Genomic DNA, 25,527 nt, shown 5'->3' with positions numbered 1-25,527 from the left:
TCCTATCCAAATTGTTTCAGCTGCAATGTGGCTCTGAGGTTGCTCACACAATACGAGGAAGGAAGAAGAGCGAGAAGAAGGTTGCCAGGATGGGAAGGGCTTGATGATGTAACGATCAGTTTGCCCCAGAAGGTAGGCTCGCCTGGGGTAAGCTTTCATAAAATAAAAGGGTGTCATGAAGACTGGTGACCTCCATACGTAAGGTGGATCTTTGGTTTCTCTTTAAACCTGTGTCTGAGTTGCTTTTCAGTTGTTCTGGTAAATAGTAGCCAGAAGGTGAGATGGGACTGGCTCTAGTTTCCTATCGAGTGGGTGGGGGAATAAATTTAACCTTAAGAAAATAAAATGTAGCAATAAATAGCAGTGGATTTTAGAGAGAGTTTAAAGGATGCAACTTCAGTACAGACATTCCAGGAAAATGACGGGTTGGTGTTTTACTGGCCTGCTGGAAGTCTTACACCCAGTAGGTAACAGAGAAGGGTGGAGTAGGTAGATGCATCCTGCTGTTTGTGGTACAATTACAGAGGTGCAGAGAGAAGTGCTTTTTTTTTTTTTTTTTTTTTTTTCTGAACAGCTAGAAAGAAATATACTTGGCAGTTGTCATTACTATCGATGCTGTATGGGGGCAAAGAAATGGTGGAAGTGGGATTAACACGTTCATCTGTTTAAAATTTGCTTGCTGTATGAATGCACTTTGGGGAGAGGACACCTTGTGCTTTTCCATGCCAGTGCACCTGTGCAGTGCCAGGTATAATTCGTCTATTCAGAAGTACTCCTTTAAAGGACTTATGGAAGCACGCATGTAAACTGCTCCGTGCTTTTTTCAAGTGCATATGCAGTTCAGTTGTGCAATAGCTTGGAAACTCCGCTTAGTTAACTGTGTGGTATTAGCATGTGGCTTAAAAAGGGGAAAGAATGTGCAACTTAAAAGTTTTTTGGAGTGGATGGGCCTGCAAAAGAGCATGTCTTAAGGGTTGAATGCCAACTACGAAATGTAGATGTTAGGTCTTCAGGGAGACTTATGGTGGTGATAATGTATTTTGTTGCAGTGAACTAATCCTACTCAGTAAGGCTAGAAAATCGGTTGTAGAACACTGCACTTCTGTCTAAATGTTGACTCTGGTAGAGATTTATGTGTATTGACGTCTGCATGACCATCTGGGCCTCAAAGGGGATGAAGCAAAATGGAATATTAAAACCTGTGTGTCTCAAAGTGTGCACACATCTACAGTCCCCATTTAAAATGTGGGATTTATGGAAATCAGGCAACCTCAGAAATTCTCACCCCTTTGTATAACAAAGTAGATTCAGACTTGCTGCTGTTTTATTTCTTAGTGACACTTAGCAGTAATTTTTAAACATCTAGAGATGTTCGTTCTTTCAAGCTGTTTGCTGGAGTTATAACTTCATTTTAAATTACTGGCAGCTTCCCAGTCTAATATTTAAACCTTCCTTGCGGTGAATTGTGACTATTACTGATGGACAGTACCAGGTGCTTTTGGCTCTGTGAAGAAGGTATTTTGTATTAGGTTTTGATTCACAATTGTTTGTTGTTTTTTGTTTTTTTTTGTGAGAGAAACTCAGCAAATCCTGCCTGAAGTGTCTAGCAAGTAGTTCCTCATAAGAACCTCACCTAAGCTAAGGCAGGAGGAGACCTAGCTAGACAAGGCCAAGCTGTCACTTGTAGTAGATTAAGTATCTAAGATGTTTTCTGGATCTTATTCTTTTTCTTCCTATATCAAAAAGAGCAGACCTCTTGCCAAGGCAAGTGGTTTACAGTCACTTTAGCTAGCAGTGCTACTTGGCCCTTACTGTTTCTGCATTACCTGTTCCACCAACAGAAAAAGTGACCTGGGTTAAAGTTAACCTTTAGCAACTATTCTTAACTTCTTTTGTCGCCTTAAGTTCCTGGTTGTCTCCTCACTGCCACGCACCAGAAGGTGGTACCGAACGAAGTGACAGTGGCTAAGCAGGACCACTTACTCTGGCAGCGGTAGCAGTTTGTCAGAGCACAAGGATTGAAGGGCAGCGTGAGAGGAGGAGAAAACTGGCTTGAGAAGTCTGCACCTGGAGGCTTTCACTGGAGCTTGATGAAATCAAAACTGCAGTTTGGTCACGTTGCGGCATCGCTTCCTCTTTCACCATCCAGACGGAAGTCACGGCTTGTCCAGCGCCTGAAGGTGCATCAGCACCCACAGCTCTTGGACAGATGTGGTACAGTCCAGAGCCCTTCTCAGAGCCACCTGCGGCAGTGAGGTTTCCATCCAGCCCAGCTGGTACCTCTCTGTCTCTGCTGCTGTCCGCCTGTGTTTTGTTCCTGTAGTGTCGTTAAACAAGAAACTCTCGATTAGCTGGAATTTTAAAGCATCCCCAAGTCACCTTTGATATGGAACAGATTACCCCTAAGGCAGTTTTACCAGTGAAGTTTTTCATGTGAATGCTCAAAGGGGACACCTTTTTTTTAGTCTCTCCAGTGTTTCAGAAATGTTAGTTTATTGCTGTCAAGTAGTGCCAAATTATTTTCTTGTGGGTTAAAGAGTGTTTTTTTTTTCTTCCATGAGAGCACTCTTAAAAGAAGTATCTTGTTCCTCTCTACCTGTTCAAATACCACATGAATAAAGATACAGACCTCCAAATGATGGAAAGAAGATTTTTCTTTAAGTTATGAAATGCCCAAGGATTTATTAAGTTCAATGTTGTTTAAAAATACACAATATAACAAGGTACAGCACCATCATAAAAGAACTGGTATGCATGAGATCTTTGCTTAAGAAACTCTTAGTGAAGGTTGTTCTTGACCTTGGTCACAGAATCTGTTGGTACAATTACACGAAGTAAGAAGATAACCGAGACCAATTCATTCCTATTTCTATATATTCTTCTCCACTCTAATTAACTTTTTATGTTTCTATAAGCATATTGCTTATGCTTTTGACCCATAAAAGTTTTAAGCCTATCTTTACAACTAATGTAGAAGTTTTTTAAGCTTTGTGTAATCCACACTTCTAGCAATTGCACTGGCATGAATTGTCTGTATCTACACACCTTCACAAACTGGAAGCATGTTTCTTAGTGAGCAGCATTGAGATACCTGTTTAGGGTTATTTGGGTAGAGCGGAGACATGGAGAATGTCCCTTTTCTTTGTCTCAATAAAGACCTGGTACCAGGTAGTAAGCTTTCTGATACTAGCTTGTCATTCAGCTTCTGTACTGTGTTTTGATCTTAGAAGAATTTTAAGCTTTATTGGTCATGATGATGAAAGGAAGGAGTGAGGATGAGGTTGTCTGAGCAAGCCCTCAGCTGCGCTCCTTTTTGTGACTGGGAAAAAGCTTTCTGTTCTTCAGAGAAGCAATGCTTCTTGGAGGTCCTGCAGCAAATTTAATTCTAAATGGTTATCTGGTCTCTCTGTGTATTTCCTCTAATTGCACATGTTTCTTTTGCTTTCTCTTCCCTTTCCTTAACTAGCCTGTTCTCAGGCTTTGTAGGGGTATAATGAAATCAGATACTGTGGCATGTTAGGATGTATGATTGGAGGTCAATAACAGCATTTTGATGATGATGGTTTAATGATGACTGAAGATGCAAGAGACTGATATGGTGGGGTCACTGAAAAACTGAATGCAATTTGAGGATGTAGTATCGAAAGGAGAGTAATGAGGCATTGTGTGTGGTGAGGCTTTGTCGGAATCCCAGGCACCAGCGCTAACGAGTGGCAGGAATGAAGGAGGACTGAAAAGGAAAAAGTGCTGTTGTGCAAATGTGGGTCTGTTTTACCATAATGAGAACTGAGAATAGAAATATTAATTTTCTCTAAATGCAAGGGTGTGGGTGAGTGGGGGAAGACACCTACGGAAATTTTGGCACAACACGTGCTATAAAAATGGCATAAGCTCGAAATCAGCGTGTATCTGTGGATTAGAGATCTGGGAGCTCCTTTGCAGTCCCTGTGGGCTCAGGAAGAAGAGTGCAGTACCTGAGCAGCTCTTAAAGCCAGCGCCTGCAGTCCCATCTGAAAGTATTCTGTGTGGCACCATCAGGCACCAAATTTGTCCCAGTTGGATGGGAAAGCCTGTGCTTTTGTGAGTGCATTCTGTTAAATGAGGAGATGGCTGAAGAGGTTTGACTGTCTGATGTTACTGTCTTTACTCACTGAATGCAGTGAAGAGTTTTCTAATACCCGGGGCATATTTGCAAGTAGTGCACTCAGAACCGTGCTTTGTGTACTGTACATCTTTGGTCCATTAGGAATTTAAAGTCACGTGTTCCACACCAGTTTTAGGGAAACTGACTTTTAAATAAATCTCAAAACTGGCTGAATCAGAGCAACTATGGAGTCAGTTCCCCCGGCTCCCCCTCACTGAGGGAGAGACTGACTGCTGTTACCTGGCTTGATGCTGACTACAGAGGATGCCTTTGTGAAATAACTCTCTATGGGAATTCGTGCAAGCTGCTGTGTAGAGAAACTCATGATAGAATGAACAATTAGCAAAGACCAGCGATTGCTTGTTTTAGCTTCCACAGATTACTTTTACATGAAAACAAAGACCAGAACAGATATCTAAGGTACCAAAAAAAAGTTATGTAACATTGAAAAGCAATCTCTTTTGGGGATGTTTGGGTGTGAGGTTTGAACTTTATTTTGCTGTGAAGTCACAGGTACGACCTGGGCAAGTATGGTGTTAATTACTGGAAGGCAGTAGCTGAGTGTTATTGAGCTTCCTCCTTTTTCTGCGAGTCTTCAGATGCATGCTTCGCTTGGCAGGCTGCATCCTGAATTTAACTCCTAATGTGTTAGGTGTTTTTTTTTTCTTTCCAGTTATTGGCAGCTATTTCTATGGTTTGGAGAAAGATGTTAGCATCTTTAAAATGTTGTATGAGCTGCCAGCTGGGCTTTTGGTAGCTCAAGATGGCTGCAAGGTGACTTTTGGGGGATTCTGGAGAAATCCATCCTGGCTCTGTGCCTGGCCCAGTGTGCGTGGAGAGGGCCGTGCTGCTCGGAAGGCTGAGTTGCCATAAACATCAAGTTTCCGTATTCATCCCCAAATACACCTGCGTGCCACCCGAATGCGGTTGTGGAAAGTGCTGTGCTCTTTACTGCTGCTTTGTGCAGAAGTTAGTCCCACAGGGAATGTGAACAAACCTTGTGCAGAGGTAGAGGCAGGGTAGCCAAGTGCATGTCTTACATCTTTAATGTCCTGTATGTGTTTGCATCTCTGAAGGCTGTATAGCAAAAAAGGTATTTTTATTCCATTCTTGTTATACTAGGTTTATGCCAAAATAAATTGGTCTCCTACAGGGCCTTAGTTTTACATGTATGTAGTGTCAATGATATCACCAGCGAGGTCTGCATGGGAAGATAACTTTCATGGAAGTGCTGATTGATTTAATTTTGGGCTCAACATGCTGATAATCAGTATTGAGACTAAGAAGATCACAACAAACCTGCTTCAGGATATGAACAAACAACATGCATATGTGAAGCTTGATATACGCTGACATAATAGGCACTGGAACGTTAAAAAAAATTATTTCTGAAAGATGTAGGCTTGTGAGTTTTAATGGAAAATATTTCATATAGGTAAGCCATACTGGAAAAAAACATGGAGAGCTGTGTCTGGATTATATCAAGCAATAGTCTATCTTGCGTAATGACCTATTGAGAAACTTGAAAAACACAGAGGTACCACCCAAAGAATAAGAAAAGACAGGTGAAATGAAGTAATTGCTTGGCTAATAGATATTTTGAGTGGGTTATAAAACCTTTATTTATGGCAGGAAGCTGAGTTTCTTCAAAGGTTCGCGCTTACCTAGTAAGTGCTGTCAAGATCCTGGAGAGTGACCTCTGTTCTCACTGGCTTCCACCTTTTGCTCTTTCTTCTTCCCCTTCCTGGATGAGCTTCCTTTCAGCTGTCAGTAGCATTTCCTTTCCATAGTGATTCTTTTGCTATGGTACTCGCAGTTGTGTTCTGAAAAGGTAAATTGTGCAATTTAGGACTGACAGGGCTGCATGCTGGATTATTCACCCATGCCGTTTAAGTGAAGTTCTGTATTGGAAGCCATCAAGCATCTGTTGTGTGGAGGGAGCTGTTGTTGAGCCACAAACTCTTGCTTCCTCAGCCATATCATTGGCATGCCTGTCTTGTTTTCAAAAAGACCTTGCAGGAGAATCCCTGCAGGCAGATCAGATGTGACGTCCTCTCCCTTGCCCATCTGCTTTTCAGCAGGTACATACAGCCCGGGCAGCAGACTTACCCAGGAGCTGGCTGTGCTTTGCGCTGCCGGTGTCCTGCTGTGGCACCAAAAGGACACCAAACCTCCCTTCCCCATCAGCTGTGGCCAGGTGAAGCAGCTCTTTGCCCTTCGTTGCTGTGTGCCTGTGCAGCTTGGAGTAGGGGGGACCTAAACAAAGTTCACATCAGTGGAATTACAGACTTACTTTATTTTTAAAATGTTGTGGATTTGGGATTTTTTCAGGGTCATGGGCAGTGGTGTTCCTTGTGGCATGGAGAAGTTGCGATATGTCTCTTCTGGACTTGTGTATGTTACTCAGTTACTCAACAGCCCATGATTTCAGCATGCTCATTTAATGATCGGGCTTTATAGCCTTGCATTTCTATTACTCATAGATATTTTTGGTGTTCAAGTGGAGCAGTTGTGAAACTTGGAAGTTCAAAATCCTAAAAGCCTACAATGGAAAGATATCCAACTCTCACACCGATCATTAGGAAGGTATTTTTCAACCTAATTTGGTTGGAGGGGGCAGGATTTCAGAAAAGGAGCTATTCTTTCTCTAAAGTTCCTATCCAGAGTGCTTAGTGTGTCACACCCTTGTGTGTGGTGACATGGGGGACAGCTGTGCTCGATTACAGCATTGAAGTTTCAGTGAAATCTGTGTATGGCGTTAGATGTAATAAAAGGTGTTTTCACTTCGCGTAGGTGATGAAGTGCTCATGCAGGAAGTGACTAATGCTGTTGGGCAGGTAGGGCTGCACTAATGACACCAGAAACAAAATGGGCTATATTTAAAAAATATATAATAATTTAAACTGGATGCCAACAGGTGTTTCTTTTTTTTTTTTTTTTTTTTTTTTTTTTTTAAGAATACACCACATGGCAGTAGGAAATTCAGAACTGATTAACATGCTATTGCTTTGACCACTTATTTGCATTTTAGAGATTTAGATATTCCTTTGGGTTTGGGATTGAGGGGAGTTATCTTCATATATCATGCCTTGGGTTATACAACAGATAAATTAATTGTACTAATGCTGTACATTGCAAACACAAGCAAACAGGAAATTGCTCATAGCTTTTTTTTTTTATTCAAATGGAAAAATATGGAATTAGGATAGCTGATCAGTCTTAATTGCCTTATGCTGACAACAGTGGAAAAATCTTGGGATTACGCCTACAACAGTTTAAACTACCTTGGAGGTCAGATTTGTTTCAACTTTTGGGGGGAGAGGACCCCATTTGTGGTATGGCTTTAGCTGTAACTAATAACAAATCTGTAAAATTAAGTTTTTCTCCAAAAATGTAAATTTAGGGGAGGAATAGCTATTCTGAAATTTCATTGAACCTCTAAATATTTTATGGAATCATGTTGAGTGCTGTAATAGTGTAAATATCTAAGATGGTGATTAAACCTTCATAATGAAGTTGAATTACAGATCACTTCCTGAAAGAGGAAATATACATGTTTTGGATACATCCTTTCCTTTCATGTTTCCGTTTGGATTCTTTGGTCTCTCGCTGTAAGTTTCCTTCTGAATTTGTGCACTGCAGGTAATTGTGATGCTTCTGGGATAGTAACAGAATTGTCATACTCCCTTCTTAGTGGCACTTAAATGAAGCAGTCCTACTATCTTCTAGTGTGTGGTTTTTTTCCACTTTTTTTCTTCCACTTTTCTGCTTAGATCTCTTGAATGGTTTCTGCTACTCGACCAGGTTGTCTGTCCTTTACTGCACTTATGTTTGCTGCTCAATGCATTTTAAGTGTTGTGCAGCAGTCAATACTGTGTATGTATGTGGTTTATCAGCTGTCAAAGCAGGAGGACAAGTCCCATGTGAGTTCAGCAGGTGGTTTTATTTTTTTTTTTTTTTTGAGTAAAGGATTCTTCCATGTGTCACAGTTGTAGTAGTCTGCTGATTTGTAGATGATTATTTTTTTCCCTATGCTTCTTCCAAATGGAAATGTTCTCTTCCACTTGAATTTGATTTGGAAAAAATACAATATGGAGTTGGTTTGGGTACCTGGGAGAAAGAACTTTGAAGAAACCCATTTACTTTGTAAACCCCACATGAAGGCCACTTTACTAAAAACCTGTAGGGTTTCCATGGTCAGGTGAGGGACTCAACATTGCAGTATGTCTGTCTATATGGTTCAAATGCTAGTTACAGGATATCAAATGCAGTATGACAACAAACTGCTGTAAGACATGCAGATTTTTTCTCTAGGTGAATTAATTCGCTATTATTCTGATAACACTGAGCTGTCCAAGTGTTCGTTGCTTTTTTTCTGAGCCTTCCAAGATCTTAGCCAAGTCACCTAATACAAACGTCTCGCAGATGACCACTTATTGCAGTGACTTGGTGTTTGAGCTCAGCTTTGGCACTCAGTCACAAAGAGCTATTGAGGTGTTCTTTGAGATAAATCATAGTAATAGGAAAAGTACATTTGTATTTGCAAGATGCTCTCATATACTATAATGAGAGATTAATAACTTTCTTCACAGGTTTGGATGTATATGCTTTTATGACCTCTTATTTTCTTTAAGCAGCGTCATTCTTCCTGTGGGCGGGAAGACTTTCTAACCTGTTCATTGTTACTCATTACGGTTTTTCAAATGAAATCAAGGGGAACCGTAGTTTGCACTTAATTTTCAATGTACTCATTTGTACTTTGGGGATTTAGCACACAAAGCTTACAACAAATACAGAAATTACCACTGGTGTGGTATATTCTCCTATTTTTACTAATGTTCATTTTCCTGATGCATGTAAATTGTTCGGACTTCTTTATATATAGTATATTGTTTGTTGTAGGAAACTTGCAGAATTGTTCAGTGTGTGAAGGCATAAGATATAACTGATAGAACTGTGGGGGAAGTCACTGATCCTTGAAAGACACAAGCTCTTTTTCATTCCACTTACACTATATATGAGTCTCTTTTCCGTCTTCTGTAATTTTAACGTATTTACATTAAAATATTTATACTACACATTTACTTTTCTAAAGGTTGAAAGTATGCTCCAGAGACCTCATTACTAAAAAATGGCGTTATAATTAGGGTGTCCTATGCTGGTAGGATTCATTTTACCCTTAACAAAAGATGTTTCATTAAATCTAAATGATTCCATAAAATGCTCTTAAACTTTCTCTTGATACACTATTCCCAGTGCTTGGCAGCAAGTGGGTTGTGGGTTTAAGTGTAAGTATCCTTTGGCTTTATCACATCTGTCACTTTTTACCTGAGTGACCCAGTTCTAAAGGTTTATGTTTTAATATAAATGCAAACGGATTTTTAGCTCCTTTTTCATTATTTTCTTGTTGTACAGGTAAATTATTTAACTGGTGCTAAATTGAGTTTGACTGCAAAATCTTGTATTTTGTATACTCTTATGGCTGTTTCAATGATGTCAACTTTCATTTATGTAGGGAATACATAGAGTATGGGAGGGAGGAAGTTTGAAGATTTGCTTTTGTTCAGTTAACCAATAGATTTCAGAGGTGCCATTGTAATGTTAGCATATTATCATTAGTTGTTTAATACTAACAGTTTAGTGTTCTTGTAAACCTGTGTGTTTGCATGCAGCGGGACATCAGGTGATCAAGCTGGGCAGGGGAGAGTGCCAGGGATGAGCTCTGGAGCATCTCTTCTGCCATCTCTCCCTGTCCAGCTGGGAGTATTAGAGTGGAAAAATCATGCAGCTGGACCTCTTTCCACCAGCAAAGTGCTGAGGCGTATCTTAACGAGTACCAGCAATGTTAACTACTAGGGGATAGTCCCTGTAAAGGTTCAAGCTGATTTTCAGCCCTACCAGTGCTGCCAGAAGTTCTTAATGTTCTTTCTTGATACTTCTTTACAACTTGGCATTACTTGTTCAAAAAACATCTATAGCAAGGAGTGGGGGGGGAGGAGGAGTATCTAACCTAGGAACACGTGGATAGAAGTTCCAAAATGACTGAAATTATTGCAAAATTGACACAGCCATGTTTGTTCTTCTGCAACATTGGAGAAATTCTTCTGGAGAAATGTCAGTACAATTGAGAACTTAACTAACAGCAGGATGACAGATTTCCAAAACTGCAGGCAGCATTTGGGTGAAGAGCACACAAGAAACACATCATTTATCATGGTGTTTGGGCATGCTGCCAAAACCACTAAAGTCACAAGTGCAAATGTTTCTGCCTTTCTTTTGCACAGAAAATCAATGTTGCTTGGTGGGTGGAAGTGATGGCAGTTCTTGGAGGCAGCTCCTGCTGTTTTGTACAGGTGCAGCTTAAAAGGAAACATCACAGGTGCATAGTCTTCCCTGGATGAAGGTAAGGGAGAGCAGGAGCAGTCGTGAAGATAGCAAGCCTCTGCGTGTGAGTTACTAAAATGAGGGAAGTCAAGTGGACTGAGCAAATTGTGAAGAGTAGATGTACACCCCTCTCTTCCCCTGCATGCCAGGCAAGAGGACATTGTGATCTAGGGAAAAGCTTCAGGGAAGAAGCAATGTGACTTGTGGCTGAACTTGGTGGCTCTTCTTTCTTTTCACTCTTTTCCCATCCCTTCTTCTTTCTCTTCCCAGCCAAGCTCGAACAGCAGTGACTGCTTTCCCCTTTCTGAAGTAAACCACTGCAGCTAATCAGGCCTCTATGGAAACTTGGGCTTGTTCCAAACAATCATCAATGATTGCTTAACCACAGAAGGCATTTGCGTTTGTGACTACTATGTAGAAGTATTTGCTCTGGAATTAATGCTTTTCAAATAAAAAGTTTTTGTTTTTAATTTTTTAATAAGATGAGAGCTAAACATTTTTAGAGGTCATATTTGGTAGATAGGTCAATGGTGTTTAATGTCATGTGGTGTACTTTCATTTCAATGAGAATATCAATGAAATGCTCAATCAAATACTTTTGGGAAGTGTTGGTCTCTGTGATAACAAACTTTTTTTTTTTTCTTTTGTCCTGAAAGCTAACAATCCTTTCTTTTTCACTCATGTAAAATCTGGACTTGGAAAGATGCATGTCCATGTGTACATCGTGTGTATTCTGTGTTACCATGTTTTATAAGAATTAATTTCTCCTCTGCTTCTTCAGTTCCTATTTGTTAACATCTCTCCTGATAAGGACTGCATTCTTTGGAAATAATTTAAAGACTTTCCTGAACTTTTATTATGGAATTCAATTACCATTGAGTCTGTGGTTTCAGGAGTGGAGATGGGTATAACTGATAAAATACCTCCTTCACCTCATTTTATCTATCCATATTCCTGGTTCCCAATTCCATTTCTTCTTGGTGGTGGAGTTTGAAAACTCTGCCTTCTGGTAGGAACAAAGCCTTTTGTTTAAATGTTCAGCAGCATGATGTGAAATGGCAACCCAGTTTCTGGAGCCTTGCGAAGGTTTAATGCTGTCAAAAGTGATGTTTCAAGGCATCTTTTGACCTGCTCATCACTTTAGAAACCCTTGTAGTCAGTAATCCTTGTTTTCAGAGTTGGTTTTAGGATGTTCTTGTTGTTTGGCTGTTTGTTTTGTTAGTGTTTTTTGGACAAGTTTGAAGTACTTCCATTTGTAAATTGGTGGGCAGTATCTGCAGAAATGGCAAATAGTCTTTCCTACAATTGTAGGCATGGCGGTATCTTTATTCTTGGAAACGAAAATTTGGTGAAAATTTTGGAACTTCTTATCAAGTAATGAGGTGACCCATTCATATTGTATATTTTATAGTCATTATTTTATTCTTACACTAGAAACCACTGAAGTGGTTGCTTATATTTGACAGTTACTGATAGAATCCCTCCCTACTTCTTGTTAACTTACGGAAACAACTGATGAGTAATACATTTCTTCTCTTTAAAAAGCCTGGTTACCTCATAGCCATTCCGTTTGCTCTCGGTGCACAGCTGAGCATTCCGTATCCTTCAGGGTGACAGCTGCACGGAGAGCAGACATGGGGCCAGCAGAGCGTGAGGAGGTGTGAGGACCGGCTTTGAAGTGCCGCGGGTGCCAATGTCAGCATGGGCACGGAGCTCAGGCCTGAGCTTCACGCAGTGGGTTTCTACACATGGAGCTGAGCAGTTTGAGTACTTGCACACAATGGGAAGATAGCCTAGTAATGACCTAGGTGTGCCAAGATGCAAGCTTCTTTCTGAAGAACAGTAATTTTAGGATGTACGTGGGGAAAACACTGATGCATAAAGCTCACAGAAAAGGAATGCATTGCAGCCCTCCACACTTTCTGCTGTAGTTGCCATTAACTGCTTTTACAAAGGAGAGCTGCTGAGCATATTTCAGGTTTATTATAGGTAAACAGAGTTACCACAAATACCTGGTACATGATCTGTAGGAGCAGATTGACACGACAAGTAGGATGAATAACGGCTAGCTACTTCTGCAAGAGCCTTTCTCCTTGGCCAGGCATTTCCTACTTGTCTATTGGGTTGTGAACTAGTGATCATGTGTCACAGGGGGAATTAATTCAACTGCCTCATCAATTGGAAAACTAATTTAAAAGCACTTCAGTCTTCTACTGTTAGCCAGCTGAAGCTTCTCTCCTTGCAGCCTCACAGTTGTTCTCTAACGCAGAGGGAGGAGGGAAAGCTGTATTGAATCCTTCAGTAGTTTTTTTGGCAATAGGCAAGGTGCAGTCCTGGCTGACTTGCTGGGAGGACTGTAAAGGTCTGAGGCCTGAGGAGGGGTACTGGGACAACTCATGTGTGAGTTCTGGCTGTGCCTGTACCCCAGATCTTTCAGATCCTCATGTGTGTTTGATCAGGTGATGTGAGGTCTTGGGCTAGACTCCAGATGGTGCAGGATAAGCCTGCCTTAGCATCCAGAAAGAGGAGACTTCAGTGTGGGTTGAACATTTTGTCTTTTATTATAGTCTAGTCTCCCTAAACATCCCAAAAGGTTAGCTGCAGAGAACTGAATTCAGTGACTGTAGCAGCTATTTTCAGCTTTCTCTTCAGTCCCAGCCAGTGCCTGAATGCACAGTGATCCTCAAAGGACCAAAAGCGATGAAAAGCATAGTGAGACCTTGTTCTTCTTGCTACATGTATTTCCACAGCCTTATCTGATCGTGATGGTGTTTTTGCCAGAATCAAATCTCTCCCTCATGGCCAACTCAAGTTTTAGCCAGGAATCTAACTTGGCTACTGCATGAAGCTGACCTCCTGTAGTAACAACCCCAGTATTATAGCCAGAATTTCAGCAAGAGAATTAACTCTGATGTTTCAGTTGTTAAATGCAGTGTTTACAAATCACTGCGTGCAGCTCTCTACTGGATTAGGTCAGTTCTGGTGCAGAGTCATTCTTTCAGCTTGCACAAGAGGATTTTTCTTTTGTGTCATAGCTTTCTGCTGAGGTAGCTTAGGTAACAGTTTAGCTGTTTGAGATGGGTAGTTTGTTGCTTCTGCCTGGGGATTTGCTTTCACTTTTGCTTCCCAAAGTACAGATCGTAGCCATTGTTTAAGCTTTTGCCTTGATAGTTCCCTGGAGAAGTCTGTTTTGTTTGCAGGTCTTGATCTTACGTTTGCTCCCTGTTGTGGCTGTATCTGTCATTCCATTAAACGTATTAATATGTTCCTTACATTTAGAACATATTATGAGAAATAAAGTAATTAAGTCATGTGAAATTGGAGCTTTGGCATGGTATCTGGGGCTCATCCAAATGTTGGTATGTAGAGACAAGCTTGGAAGGCTGTTCTGTGTTAGCCTTTCCCAGGAAGTATTTACCCCTGAAAATATGTCAGCATGCACATTAGTCTACTTCTCAGGTTTATCCAGCTATGTAAGAGTTACCAGTTAATTTCACTTTGTAGGAGTCCTCATACAGTAGTAGCTTTTCACCAAAAGCAGCTTTGGTTATTCTGGATATGTACTGGTACAATGAGATAGCACTCCTTTGCAGGAATGCAGAGCAAAATAACCATTTATAATTCAATTCTTAGTTATTTCGCAACAACTTCATTGCATAAACAAATTCCTTTAAGTTGCATGGTTTCTAAGGGAAGCCAAGTGATAGTAACTTAACCTTGTAAATTCCACCCTGAATTTAAGAAAGGAGATATGTTACTATTTCTGATAATTGTCTGCCAGGTAAAAGTACTTCTCAGAATTTCATTTGCTTTATCTTGCACCTATGCAACCTGGTTGTTTGTGTATTAAATTTATCAAGTGATCAAGGACAGAACTTGTTTTCTTGTCTGATGGTCAAAAGTCAAAACATTGGTCATTGATACATGCACAAGAAAACTCATCTTCAACGTCAGACCTAGCAAAGATTTTGAAACTAAATAGTTGAGGTAGTTTTCTTAAGCAAAGCAGGACAGTTTGAGGATGACTATAAAATGTTTGTCCTTTTCTATAGACCATGGAATGTAGAGGATTTGGGTGGTCAAAGAATAATTGTGAGATTCATGGTAAAAGTTCTTGCTATTTTTAAGTCACCACCCGCATCCATGGCAATGTTGTTTTCTTCTGTAGCCATCTTCTGGAATGCAATATTGAGAATGGGGGAGCATCCTCTCTTTACTCTTTCCCTCTGATTGTGAGTGCTTTTCTCTATATTTTATGCTAAATGCCACTTTCAGTTGGGAAGATAATAAGCACCATGAAACACTTCTGTAGTTATTAAAATAAAATATAATAGCAGCCATTGTTGGTGAAGCCAAAGGTTCAATTAACTACTGCTGATGCTACCAGCTGAATCACTGTGTGGGCTAATTGGTATTAGAGGTTTGGTAATACAGATCACTGAATAGATTTCACAAATATATGGTAGTTTGGGACCTCTTTCCTATTTGAAAAGGGAATTGTGGTTGGCAAATATGAACTCAGGAGCCTTTTCCAGCTTCTGTGTCTGTTTTGGATCCTGTGTTCTAAATAGTTGAAGAATGGGCTGTTGATCTACTCTTCTTATACAAGTAGTCACACAATACGCTCTTGCTGTGGTTGATGGATTTCGCGTAGGTCCATGTGAAAACTGAAGTGATGCTTCACGGTGAAGTTTGAGGCCACGTTTTTTTACTCTTGCAGGTATTAACTTTTTGTCCATCTTCAAGAAAAGCACGGGGAAGGCATTCGGAGGGGGGAAGTTTTGATCTAGATACTATGATTACTCATAGTAACTGTGGTTTTGATTTCTTGACTACCAGTTTGTAAAGGAACTTTTCCTTTGTTTCCTTGTTTTGGTTGTAATGTTGGTTATTGTTAATAGCTAACAGTATTATTCTGTTGGAACTGATCTGAACCTGGTTAATCCAGTCTGAACCTGGTGGAGGCCAGAGCTTGGCTACTCAGTTTTCTTCTGCATGTGAGATGAGGAAACAGCAATGTTCCTCAAGGGGGAATTGAATTTTGGTTTTGTTTGTTTGTTTTGCAGTTGATTCTTTTCTAGTATAAGTATTTAGATGAATTGTGGTAAAAAGTCATTGCATGACTGCTACTTTTGGGAGCTCAGGTCTCCACACACTGGAAGTGCGAAGTGTCATTGCATGGCAGAGGTAAAGCTCCCCTGCTGAGCAGCCTGTCACTGCGGCTGTGCCTGGATCCCCTCATGTTTGAGCTGTTTGCTCAGCTTTTGCAGCCTGTCCATGCCTCACCCATCGCACACACATGGGGTACATCCAGGCTGGGCTTGGGCATTCAAATACAGATGACAGTTTTTACAGCTTTATCCTGGGTGTAGGAGAACAGGCTGTTCTCATCTGAATTTAAACCTGCTGACTAAAGAGTTAACCCATCATTTTTTCTCATTTACTTCACAAATATCAGCTGTCAGCGTTGCTTTGTTTCAGTTCTGTGCTCTGTGTTACTTGGATGCAGTCTTCTTATCGTGATGCTGGAAGCCTGACAAATGCTTGTGATGCAAAGGTCTCGCTGCTTCTCTGCTCCTACTTCCCATTTCTGTTAAGCCCCTGTGAGCAGTGGTGGCCAAGTTACTCGAGTGTATCATGGTATGCGGATGGTCTCCTGGCCCTTGCTTCCTTCCTGCAGCTCCTTCCCACACCTGGTCCTGTGTGCTTTTGGTCCTACTGCCAGGCAGCAGCAACGGCTGTCAGGGCTTGGATATTTTTGCCTCTTTTCCACCCCTAAAAGGGCAGATACTTGGCTCAGTCTGCCACGCTCAAAACTCTTCTTTCATGAACATCTTGTGTCTTTTACCAAAAGTGAATGCGTCTCCTAAGGAATAGGAAAACTATTGTGCTCACTACTTGGCCTTGTTAATATGCAAACCTAAACAAAATCAGAGAGCTGTTGTGTGTTTCCTTGTTCCCTGTAACGAGTGCTGCGAGACCTGTGGGTTTGAGTCAGGTTCCTACAAGGTTTGCAGTTCCTGCTCCGTGTGGGTTTGGGTCAGGTTCCTTCAAGGTTTGCAGTTCCTGCCCCACATCCTGCTGGGCTGCCCTCAGCTGGGATTTTCCCCCTCACTCTGCCCTCGCAGGCAGGCCAACACAGGAGGTGAAAGATGGCTTTGTCTTCTCAGCAAGGTGATGGAAGCTTTCTGCCCTCCATATCTCTTGGGGCAGCTCTGGCTTGCCCCTTGGTCACAAAATGTCCCAGTGGCTTGGGTTAACACCTCTGATTGTGTCTGGACACGGGACTTGCTGTGACCTCCACCATGGGTGTTTCAGCTCCATGCAGACACCAAGAGCGGCAGATAGCGTGTAACCTCTGTGCCTTCTGATTGCGTGCACTGTGTTTGTGGAGTGGCAGAAACATAACCAAATGCAGTATAGTTGTCTGAAAACGTTACTCAGGTTAAATCTTTTTTGTTTGTTTTTAATTGATTTGGTGATACGGACAGTAACAGGAGATGAAAGGGCAGAGGGGGGAGCTCATGCAGGTTGGTAATTATTTATGTCCGGTCAAGGAGAATTTTAGTGTTCATTTGTTTTTCTATAAAAAATTTTCTATAAATCCTATACCTATGCAAGTGGAACAATCGGAACCTGAATGTTTAAGCTGGTGTCTAATCAACGTGAACAGATGAAACCTGGCCCTGTAGAAGGGACAAAAAGGAGTGCAGCTTCATGTCAGCATGTTGTCTAGTGATGAAGCAACTTAAGAGGCCTTTAAGAAAAAGGTTTTGGTTGAGCTTAGACTCAGGATAATATCTCGCTCATTTATCCTCACTAATTAATTCTGGCCAGTTTAGCCAGTCAACATTGTGGTGGTGGTTGGATATGCTGTGATTCCTGCCCAGCTTCTTGCTTTTGCTTGCCTTTCTTGTCAAGGATGATATGTTAAAATGTTCTTCAAAGGCTCTTTTACTACTTCTTCAGTTGGGTGTTTTTTGTTTGGCTTTTGTTTTAGTGTTGACAATGTGATAGTTAATGTAAATCGTAGAACTATGTAAGTGGAAGAGGTGTGGTGTCTGCTGGTGCCTGGAACTTTTGGGCCCAGGTGACTGTAAATGTGGCATGGTGCAGGAACCACATCCTTGCCATGGCTTCAGCCAGGTGCATAATACCTGTGCCAAAGGAGAGTAAAGACTTTGTGTCCTCAGAGAAGAGATGTGAAGGAAGACACCATGATGGACCTTTTCAGCAGTGGTCTACATGAGCTTGTGACACAATAGAAGTCTGATTTAGTTGATTGCCTTCCTTGTTCTCCACTGACTGACTATGAAGAAAGACTGGTCATTCTAGTTGATTTGGTGGTCGTGCAGGTATTTCCTGGTGTAAGAATTAAGAACTAACAATTATGAATTCAGTGTTGGCATACAGGAGTTCCTCACCAGTTTCAATTCTTTCTGTAACCTTTCTGAGATCAGCAATGTACCCATTGCTTGAGCTGGTGAAGACCCTCCCTCCTGGGTAGGGGAGGGATGCAACATTACAGGTGGTGGTCGGCAGAGAGGACAATATGGTGGCTTACTGAAAAATGGGTTCTAAAAGTAAGTTTAATGCAAGTCTGCTATCTAGAGACATGAATAAAAGGGGAGAAGCAAACAAAACACACCCATAGGGGTTTTGGTCTGTGAAGCAAGCAATGAACTACAGGCAAGAACATACGTGAAGATATACAGTGCAGCTGGAGGTAGCACATGAAACACAGTTTGTCTTCCTACTTGGTGGAGATACAAATGGAGTAGTTGTATCTCATCTAGTCGCATCACTATTATTTCCAACTCTTCATTCTTACTCATTTTACATCACTGAGGATATGTTACAGTTTGGAAGTAAGCAGGGAGGGCAAACTGAAAAAGAAAATCTGTTTCATAGGATTGCTTGTTTTTTGTGTTTTTTTTTTTTCTGTAAGAGTAGGACATCACTGGCATAACACAGAGGCAGAGGGTATGGATTACTAAAGTTAGTACTTAAACCACAGGAATGGTCATGGAACCACAACCTTAAAGACGGGTGCAAAATGCTTAGTAAAAGTTTCCAGTGTCTTTATTTTTTTTTCCTTCTTGGTTGCACTTGTTGTGTTGTCTATTTGGATTTCATTCAATTAGCACCTACCACTGTGGAGTCCTATGGAGAGCTATTAAAGTATTTTCCATGAAAACCTGTTTGATTGGTTTAAAAAAAAAAAATCAAGATGATACTTCCCAGAAGTAAGTGAAGAAAGTAGTTATTCACTTAGTTGAATCTTACAGCAAAATAAAACTATGGAAGAACATTTCCAGTGAACTAGAAGGCAATAGGATTTTTCTTGCAAATAAAAGCAACTTTCTTCCATTAGTTTGTTCCTCTGTAGAATGTGAAAGTCCTGTGTATCAAACTGGCCCTTGCATCTGTGCACTTCCAAAGTATTTTTCATGCATAACATCCATGTTAGTTTACAGGGGAGAGCTCGGCTCACTGTTAGAAATGTAAGTGTTCTACAGGGGGAGTGGGGCAGTGTAATGCTGTTCTGACGGTTTAAATGTTGCTTTTCTGCAGGATGAAACTCATGAGAACCTGCTTTCACAGGATGAATTGTAAATGGTGCTAGTACCTCCCGAGATGACTTACGAAAGTTGAGCACAGCTGGGCGTAAGAACTGAATAGAGTCTGACATTTACTGTTGTGCAGCAGCTCAACTGCTTTTAGACATATCAGTCATTCCTCACAGTGTGAAAATATACCATGCTGTTGTGTATACTGAGGATTCTTAAGCTTTTAATACATGGTGGTACTTTGAAATTCAAAGACTTCTTAAAACTCGGGGTTTTGACATTGTGATAAGCTGATATTGAAGGATGAGGCTCTTCAAAAATTCTTTGAAAAAAAAAATCATGAAAAAGAATAAAACTAGTTAGTTGTTTTTTACCGGGGTTAAAAGATTTTTTTTCTCTGCTGTTCCATAGCACCTCCAGGGTCTGCAGCAGCAGGTAGCCTAACAAGCTACTTCTAAAGCTGTACTTGCATCAATTGCTAATGCTAGTGCACAAACAAAGATGGACTGTTTTGGTAAGACAAGGCTCCATTGAAGTTACTGCTAATAAGCAAAACAGCTCTGTTCACTTCAGTCCTATTCAAAACATAGGAAAAGAATCAATCTTTGCCAAACTTGAAAGGCTGAAACTATTACAGAGGATAAAAATGATTTACTTCAAGTGGGTGTAAAACATATTTTCAAAATAAACACTGAAACCACGCTTGACTTTTACCACATATTTAATCATATTTTGTGTGGGCATGAAAAATAGAAAGTGTTCAGCTTTGTGTTCCTTCATTTTATAAATGCAGGTTTGTTCTAACTACCATGTCATGTAAGTGGTGGTTCTTAAGCACCAGTTTAAATGCCAAATGCAGTGTGCCTTCTCAGCATGAAGTGTTGCTCCGATGCAGATTAGTTTACTTCTAGGAAAAGGGCTTACCCCTTTTAGTATTTCCCTAATTCTTAAACAACAACAACAAAGTAGCCATAGATGGGGTTCATTTGACTATTTAGATTTAAATTGTTTTGTCTATACTTCTTCAAATAGAAGCATTACTTCTGTTGTACTATATATATTGAACTATTAATCCTTGTAGTAGTGCAATAGAGTTTTCTATTTCTGTAGCAATTTTTTTCCTAGGTTAATGTATTTGGGTTCTTGGGAGCTGAACTGATTTTTCTTTCTGCTTCCTGAGCACAGATGATACACAGGGATAAATTAAAACAAACTCCACGTGTTCTGAAATGAATTACTGATAAGTGCTTCAGCCCAGCAGTCCATGTTCTGCAATGCAGAGCACTGCTGGAGCTGTATTGACTCTTGGAAGGGGTAGGCACCAGCAGAGGAAGGATATACTTTTATGAAAGTCTGTATATATACATAATGGGAATACCTGCAAAGAAAAAGGCCAGAGCTATTAGAACGTGGGAAGAAAATGTTTAAAGGTCTGAGCATCTGCAAAACTTCTCACTTATATGAAGACTCCTAGCAGAGTAACTAGATTGCCCAGAGACCACTATCTCTGGTCAAAATACTTGGATAACAAACTGTGAGCATAAAATAATTCCTAGTATATTTATTTTGGATCACGTGGTAAAGCCATAGATTAAATATTTCAGATGTCAATGTTCCCTCTAAAACAGGGATGTGCTGTGTCATGGTGATGTGATCTTCTTGCAGTGTGGTTGTAACACATTTTAACATGTATCAAAATGAGTTTTTTTTTAATTTCTGAGAAGAATCACTCTGTCATACGCTTGGGTTCAACTTTTCACATGCTGCTTCACGTATGTTAGTGTCTTCCAGCTGTAAAATGTGGGCATTCCCCACAGCATGTTGGGGGGGGGGGGGAATGTTTTGTGTGTTTTTGGTTTTTTTTTTCGATTTTTTTTTTTTTTAATGGTGCATTCAACCACATGCTCCTTCTGTTCCACCCTTGTCCAGGTAAAGGCCAAAATACCTGAATCTAGACTTGTTTGTGTGTGGTGGTGTTCTCCTTATCTTTTGGGGCTGGAGGTGAAGTTTTGGAGCATTTGCCTCCTGACAATGGGTGTAGTTCAGGGGAGCCAGCTTCTCCTTTGTACAATGGGAAGGTCTCCTATCCTGACCTGCCCTCAGCCTGAGCTGAGGCCGCACAGGGCTGAGATCTCATCTCTGTGCTCTGGTCTGGGATGGACTGCTGCCATCTTACAATTTCCTCACCTCTTTGGTTCCACTGCATTGCTGGGGGAAACAAAGGCAGTGCCATGGGGATTTTTTTGAAGTCAATAGGGGTTGACCTTGGGGTTCATACCTTTTTGTAATGTCTTTTCATACCTTTTTTTGTAATGTCTTCTCTAACTCCTGACTAAATTATCATTCAGTGGGAGCCCATATGACTCTGTAGCTGAGACAGCAAGGGCAGGGTTGTGTTGCTTTATCTTTTTTCCTTTCTTAGCTGAAATGCTGCACTAACAGTCTCTGGTTTATGACGTTTTCTGATACCGCCATGCAGTAGCAAGACCTGCATCAAAATCTGAGACGTTGCTATTGTATTTAGTATATTGTTTGCAGATCCCCATAATGGAACATGTTAAAAAAGTAAGCAGTCCAAGGAAATTAAACTGACCAACCTCAAACCAATAGTTCCTAGAAAGAGACACCCATTCCACTGTCAGCCCCCCCTTCCTTCTTCTTTGCACGGAGATGGTTAGTAAGGAAGAATTGGGCTGGTGGTCAGCTCCACGTGTGCAGTCAACTCTCATTCATTCAGGACTATGTGTGGCAGATGTGAGTGAACAAGCTCATGCTGGGTCCTTGCAGACTCCTCAGACCCAGCAGGGTTTATTAACTCAGGCTCAGTGCCAAGTAAATACAGCCTCACTGCTCACAGACCAGCTAGGATCTGCTGTTTTGGCATGGAGTCCAAGTTAATAAACCTTGCCAAGCATGAAGGGTGCAGACCTGTGTCTAGCCCTGGTCTCAGATCCTGGAGCTCTAGACCTGTGTTGCAGATAACTGTCCATACAGATCAGCTTGGGACCATCAGGGCTCATTACATCAATAGCAGTTTCAGCCCTGATAAGTTGAGCATGCTTTTCTGTGTGTTTTTGTTTTGGTCATCTTTAGGGATTTTTTTTCTTTCTTAAATATTACAGCACTCAAGGTTCTGGGAAAATTTATTAGCTTGGTCAGCCCCGGGCTCAGTTGATGTTTTCTGTGCTTGCTTAGCAGGAGTCAGCTCAGGGCTAGCACTGAGTCAGAGTTGATGATCCTAAATTGACTTTAATTTCTCTGTGCTGTGATTCCCAACACATTTTGGAATGAAAGTATACAGGTGTTTCCATTACCTGCTTTCTCACTGCCTATGTGAGCCATGATAGTGGAGAGTTGGCTATTTCAGCCAAAGCATGTAGTGCTGCATGGGTGCTGCTAGTTCACGTTTTGGTTTCATGGAGTACATTGCCATGGTATATAACTACAGTTGTTATAGGAGTAATTAGCTTTTCTGTTGGATTTGGAAAATACCCTTTGGAAAAATGGCAGTTCACTTGGAATAAGAAGTCAAAATAACTTTAAGATGATATGCTTGATAATCCATGGACTGTTAGAGTACTTTAAATTGAATTTTCTTACAAAACTCACAAATGTTTGCTTCCTCAATGCTTGCAGAGTAGCACCTTTTCCAAACAAGAGGTCTTGCAACTCTTCTGTATGTTTTTTTTTCCCCGCATTCAGGTGCAGCTGGGACAAGCGGATATAAAATGCCCAATCACAGAGTGCAGCGAACACCTGGATGAAACAACCATCCTCTATAACCTGCCCCACGAGGACATCATCAAGTATAAATATTTCCTGGAACTCAGCCGCATTGACTCCAGCACCAAGCCATGCCCTCAGTGCAAGCACTTTACAACCTTCCGGAGGAGAGGCCACATTCCTACCCCTGCCAAATTGGAGAACAAATACAAAGTGAGCATGGTCGCCAGAGCTGTGGGTAGGACAGCACTTGGTGGGCATTAAGTGAGCTTTCTTCTGTCACTGGGGCTTTGTGCAAGCTGTGATTAGGAATATGAATCATTGATTAATTAATTCATTTCTAACAATTTGAAGAGTTTAACTTTAGTCCTTACTTATTTGGTAAGGTGGCATAATTTTAGCCTGGCATAATTCAAAGAGTACTTTAAGAGTATTTTCTTTCTTCTCTGACATGCAGATAATATAGTCATGATTAGAAGAGACTGGGGAAGAGGAATCACACTATTACAGACAATTTTAGCTGTGCAACTCCAGCAAAGATAGGTTTTCCCTGAAACTATCAACAAATGAATTTGGGACACTTGCTGTGTTAGGTGATAGCATCCTGTTGGCTTGCTCCTTCTTAAGAACTGGAGCCATTGTCTGTTCTGCTGCTTGGTTTTGATTTCTTCAGTCCCTTACTATAGAGGTTAAACATTACTGTGGTTTCTCAATATCCTGTGGACTCTCAATACACAAAGTTTTAAAAAGATCAAAGACACCTTTTGACAGCACTTCTAGTAGAAGGCTTACTTATATTGTGATTTCAATCAAAGTAAAAGCATGATGGCAGGCAGAAGCAGCTTTGAGCTCCTGAAGGTCCATCTTGGTTCCAAAAGATGAACATTCTGTCTGCTGCATCATGCTCTGTTTCAGTTTTCCATCCAGTTATTAGACTTGTGGTGGCTAATCTCATGATTGAGTTAGCCTTGCCTGGACAAACCAGTTTTCTTCAGTAGGAGTTTAGATGGTTGTTTAGATAGGCCTAATTACAGCATAAGATTCAGCCCAGTGTGAAGATTAAAAGGTACAAGGTTGTGTATCCAGTGGAATTGAAACCTCAGTAAAGCTAACTCTGAGATACAAGCTGCTTACATGTATCTGTGCAGTGTTTGAACTGCATGAAAGCTGCCACAAAGTCTGGTGCTGGACTTCAGATCTGGCATTGGACTTCTTTTCAGTTTTTTGGCACCTTACACAGAGGTGAAAAATTCCATCTGCAGGTCAAGTTCCTTCTGCCCGCAGCCATTCTTCAGCTATCCACTTACTGTCCCTTCAGATACAGACAGGATGCATGGTCCAGGGCAGACCTACTGTTGTGATGCTTCTTCAGCAGTCTCTCATAAGGTGCTGGAGGCTGTGCTGTTCCCTCGAGCCCTGTCACAGTTTGTGTAGCTGTTACATCATGGATGTGCCAACTCAGATTTATTTTTTTTCTGTCGTCCTCAAAGCATAAAATGAGTACTCCTGCCCACCAGCGCTCTGAGTTAAAATGCTGTGGTTGAAATGTTCTCACCACTCCCCTGGAAATCCTATACAAAGAAAGAATCGGAGGCTGCCTTATGCGTTGCTAGAAGCTTTTCCTTGCTTTTGTGGTAAAGTGCTCTGTGTAGTCCTGATCTGTAGGGCTGAAGTCTCCTCTGGGAAACAGACCCTGTCAAAATGTGTGCTTTGAGCTGTGTCCAGGTGTGTTCCCTGGAGGAATGTCTAGTTGACACAGATCAGAAATGCAACTCGGAAAATGCTATCAAACAGTATGGATAGCCATGGTCCAGGGCTTTGGGCTGTTCCCTGAATCTGTGTCGTTTTCTGCCATAGGTATACTTTTAGTGAGTTATTTTAGGATCAGCACATGGAAGAGGTGTAAAAAGAAGGCTATATATGACTGTATATGTGATTAGTTACATGCACGTGTAGCTGTGGACCATTATCTCTGTTTTCTTATTCTTATGTGATTTCTCATATGTTGTCTTGTGTGCCTCAAATTATAGGCTCTTTGGAGGCAAAGACACTTTTTTTCCCCACATATAGCATAGGAGAGGTCTGACTGGAGACAGGAAGGTCTTGCATACATGTATGTTGTCAGAGGAGAGAAAGAAGAGGGAAACTTGCTATGCAAACCTCCCTTTTGCTGTGAGTGTCCTTAGGACAGCACACTAAAGCAATATAATTACATAGGTTCGTATATCAAGAACTCATATCACAAAGGGATCCAGCTTCCCAGTAAGGAAAGACCCTTGCCCTCTATCTTATGACCCAAATTGAGGGCGTAAGATTTTGTTGTTGGCAAGATTCTAGTAAACTTTTGGTAAGAGCTGGTATGCCAAAGTGCAAAGGAAATGGGAGGGAGGGGGAAAAGAAAAATTGGTACTTAAGCTCCTATGCATGGAACATATGGATATGGGTTTTACTAGAGTGATTTTCATGGCTTTTTCTGTCTTTTATTGTTGTTATTTCCGACAGCCCTGGATTTCACCTGTTTTAGTGTTGTCTCTTTGTCCTGCCATGAAAAAGCACTTCTTGATTGTTGGGCTTTTTCTGCCTTAGCCCGTGAGGTTCATAACAAAGATTTCTTGCTTGCTTCTGTGAAGAAATACCATTGTATAAAATAAAGGCTTGAGTGCTTGACTTTGGAAACGTAAATGGTTTTTTTTTTCAGTGTGGTTC

The 25,527-nt window shown here is 41.0% G+C and overlaps 1 protein-coding gene across 1 annotated transcript in view; it reads left to right on the top strand.

Moving 5' to 3' along the window:
* The window catches only part of RNF217 (ring finger protein 217), a 61,619-nt gene that overhangs the window by 9,185 nt on the left and 26,907 nt on the right, over positions 1–25,527 (top strand). The window contains exon 2 of the mRNA XM_068677536.1: positions 22,801–23,034. Within this exon, the coding sequence (XP_068533637.1) occupies positions 22,801–23,034 (234 nt within the window). The remainder of the gene's footprint in view (positions 1–22,800; positions 23,035–25,527) is intronic.

The sequence above is a fragment of the Anas acuta genome, chromosome 3, assembly GCF_963932015.1.
Source record: "Anas acuta chromosome 3, bAnaAcu1.1, whole genome shotgun sequence".
In the NCBI taxonomy this organism is placed as follows: Eukaryota; Metazoa; Chordata; class Aves; order Anseriformes; family Anatidae; genus Anas; species Anas acuta.
Note: the sequence above shows the minus strand (reverse complement) of the source record. Positions and strands in the feature narration are given on the sequence as shown.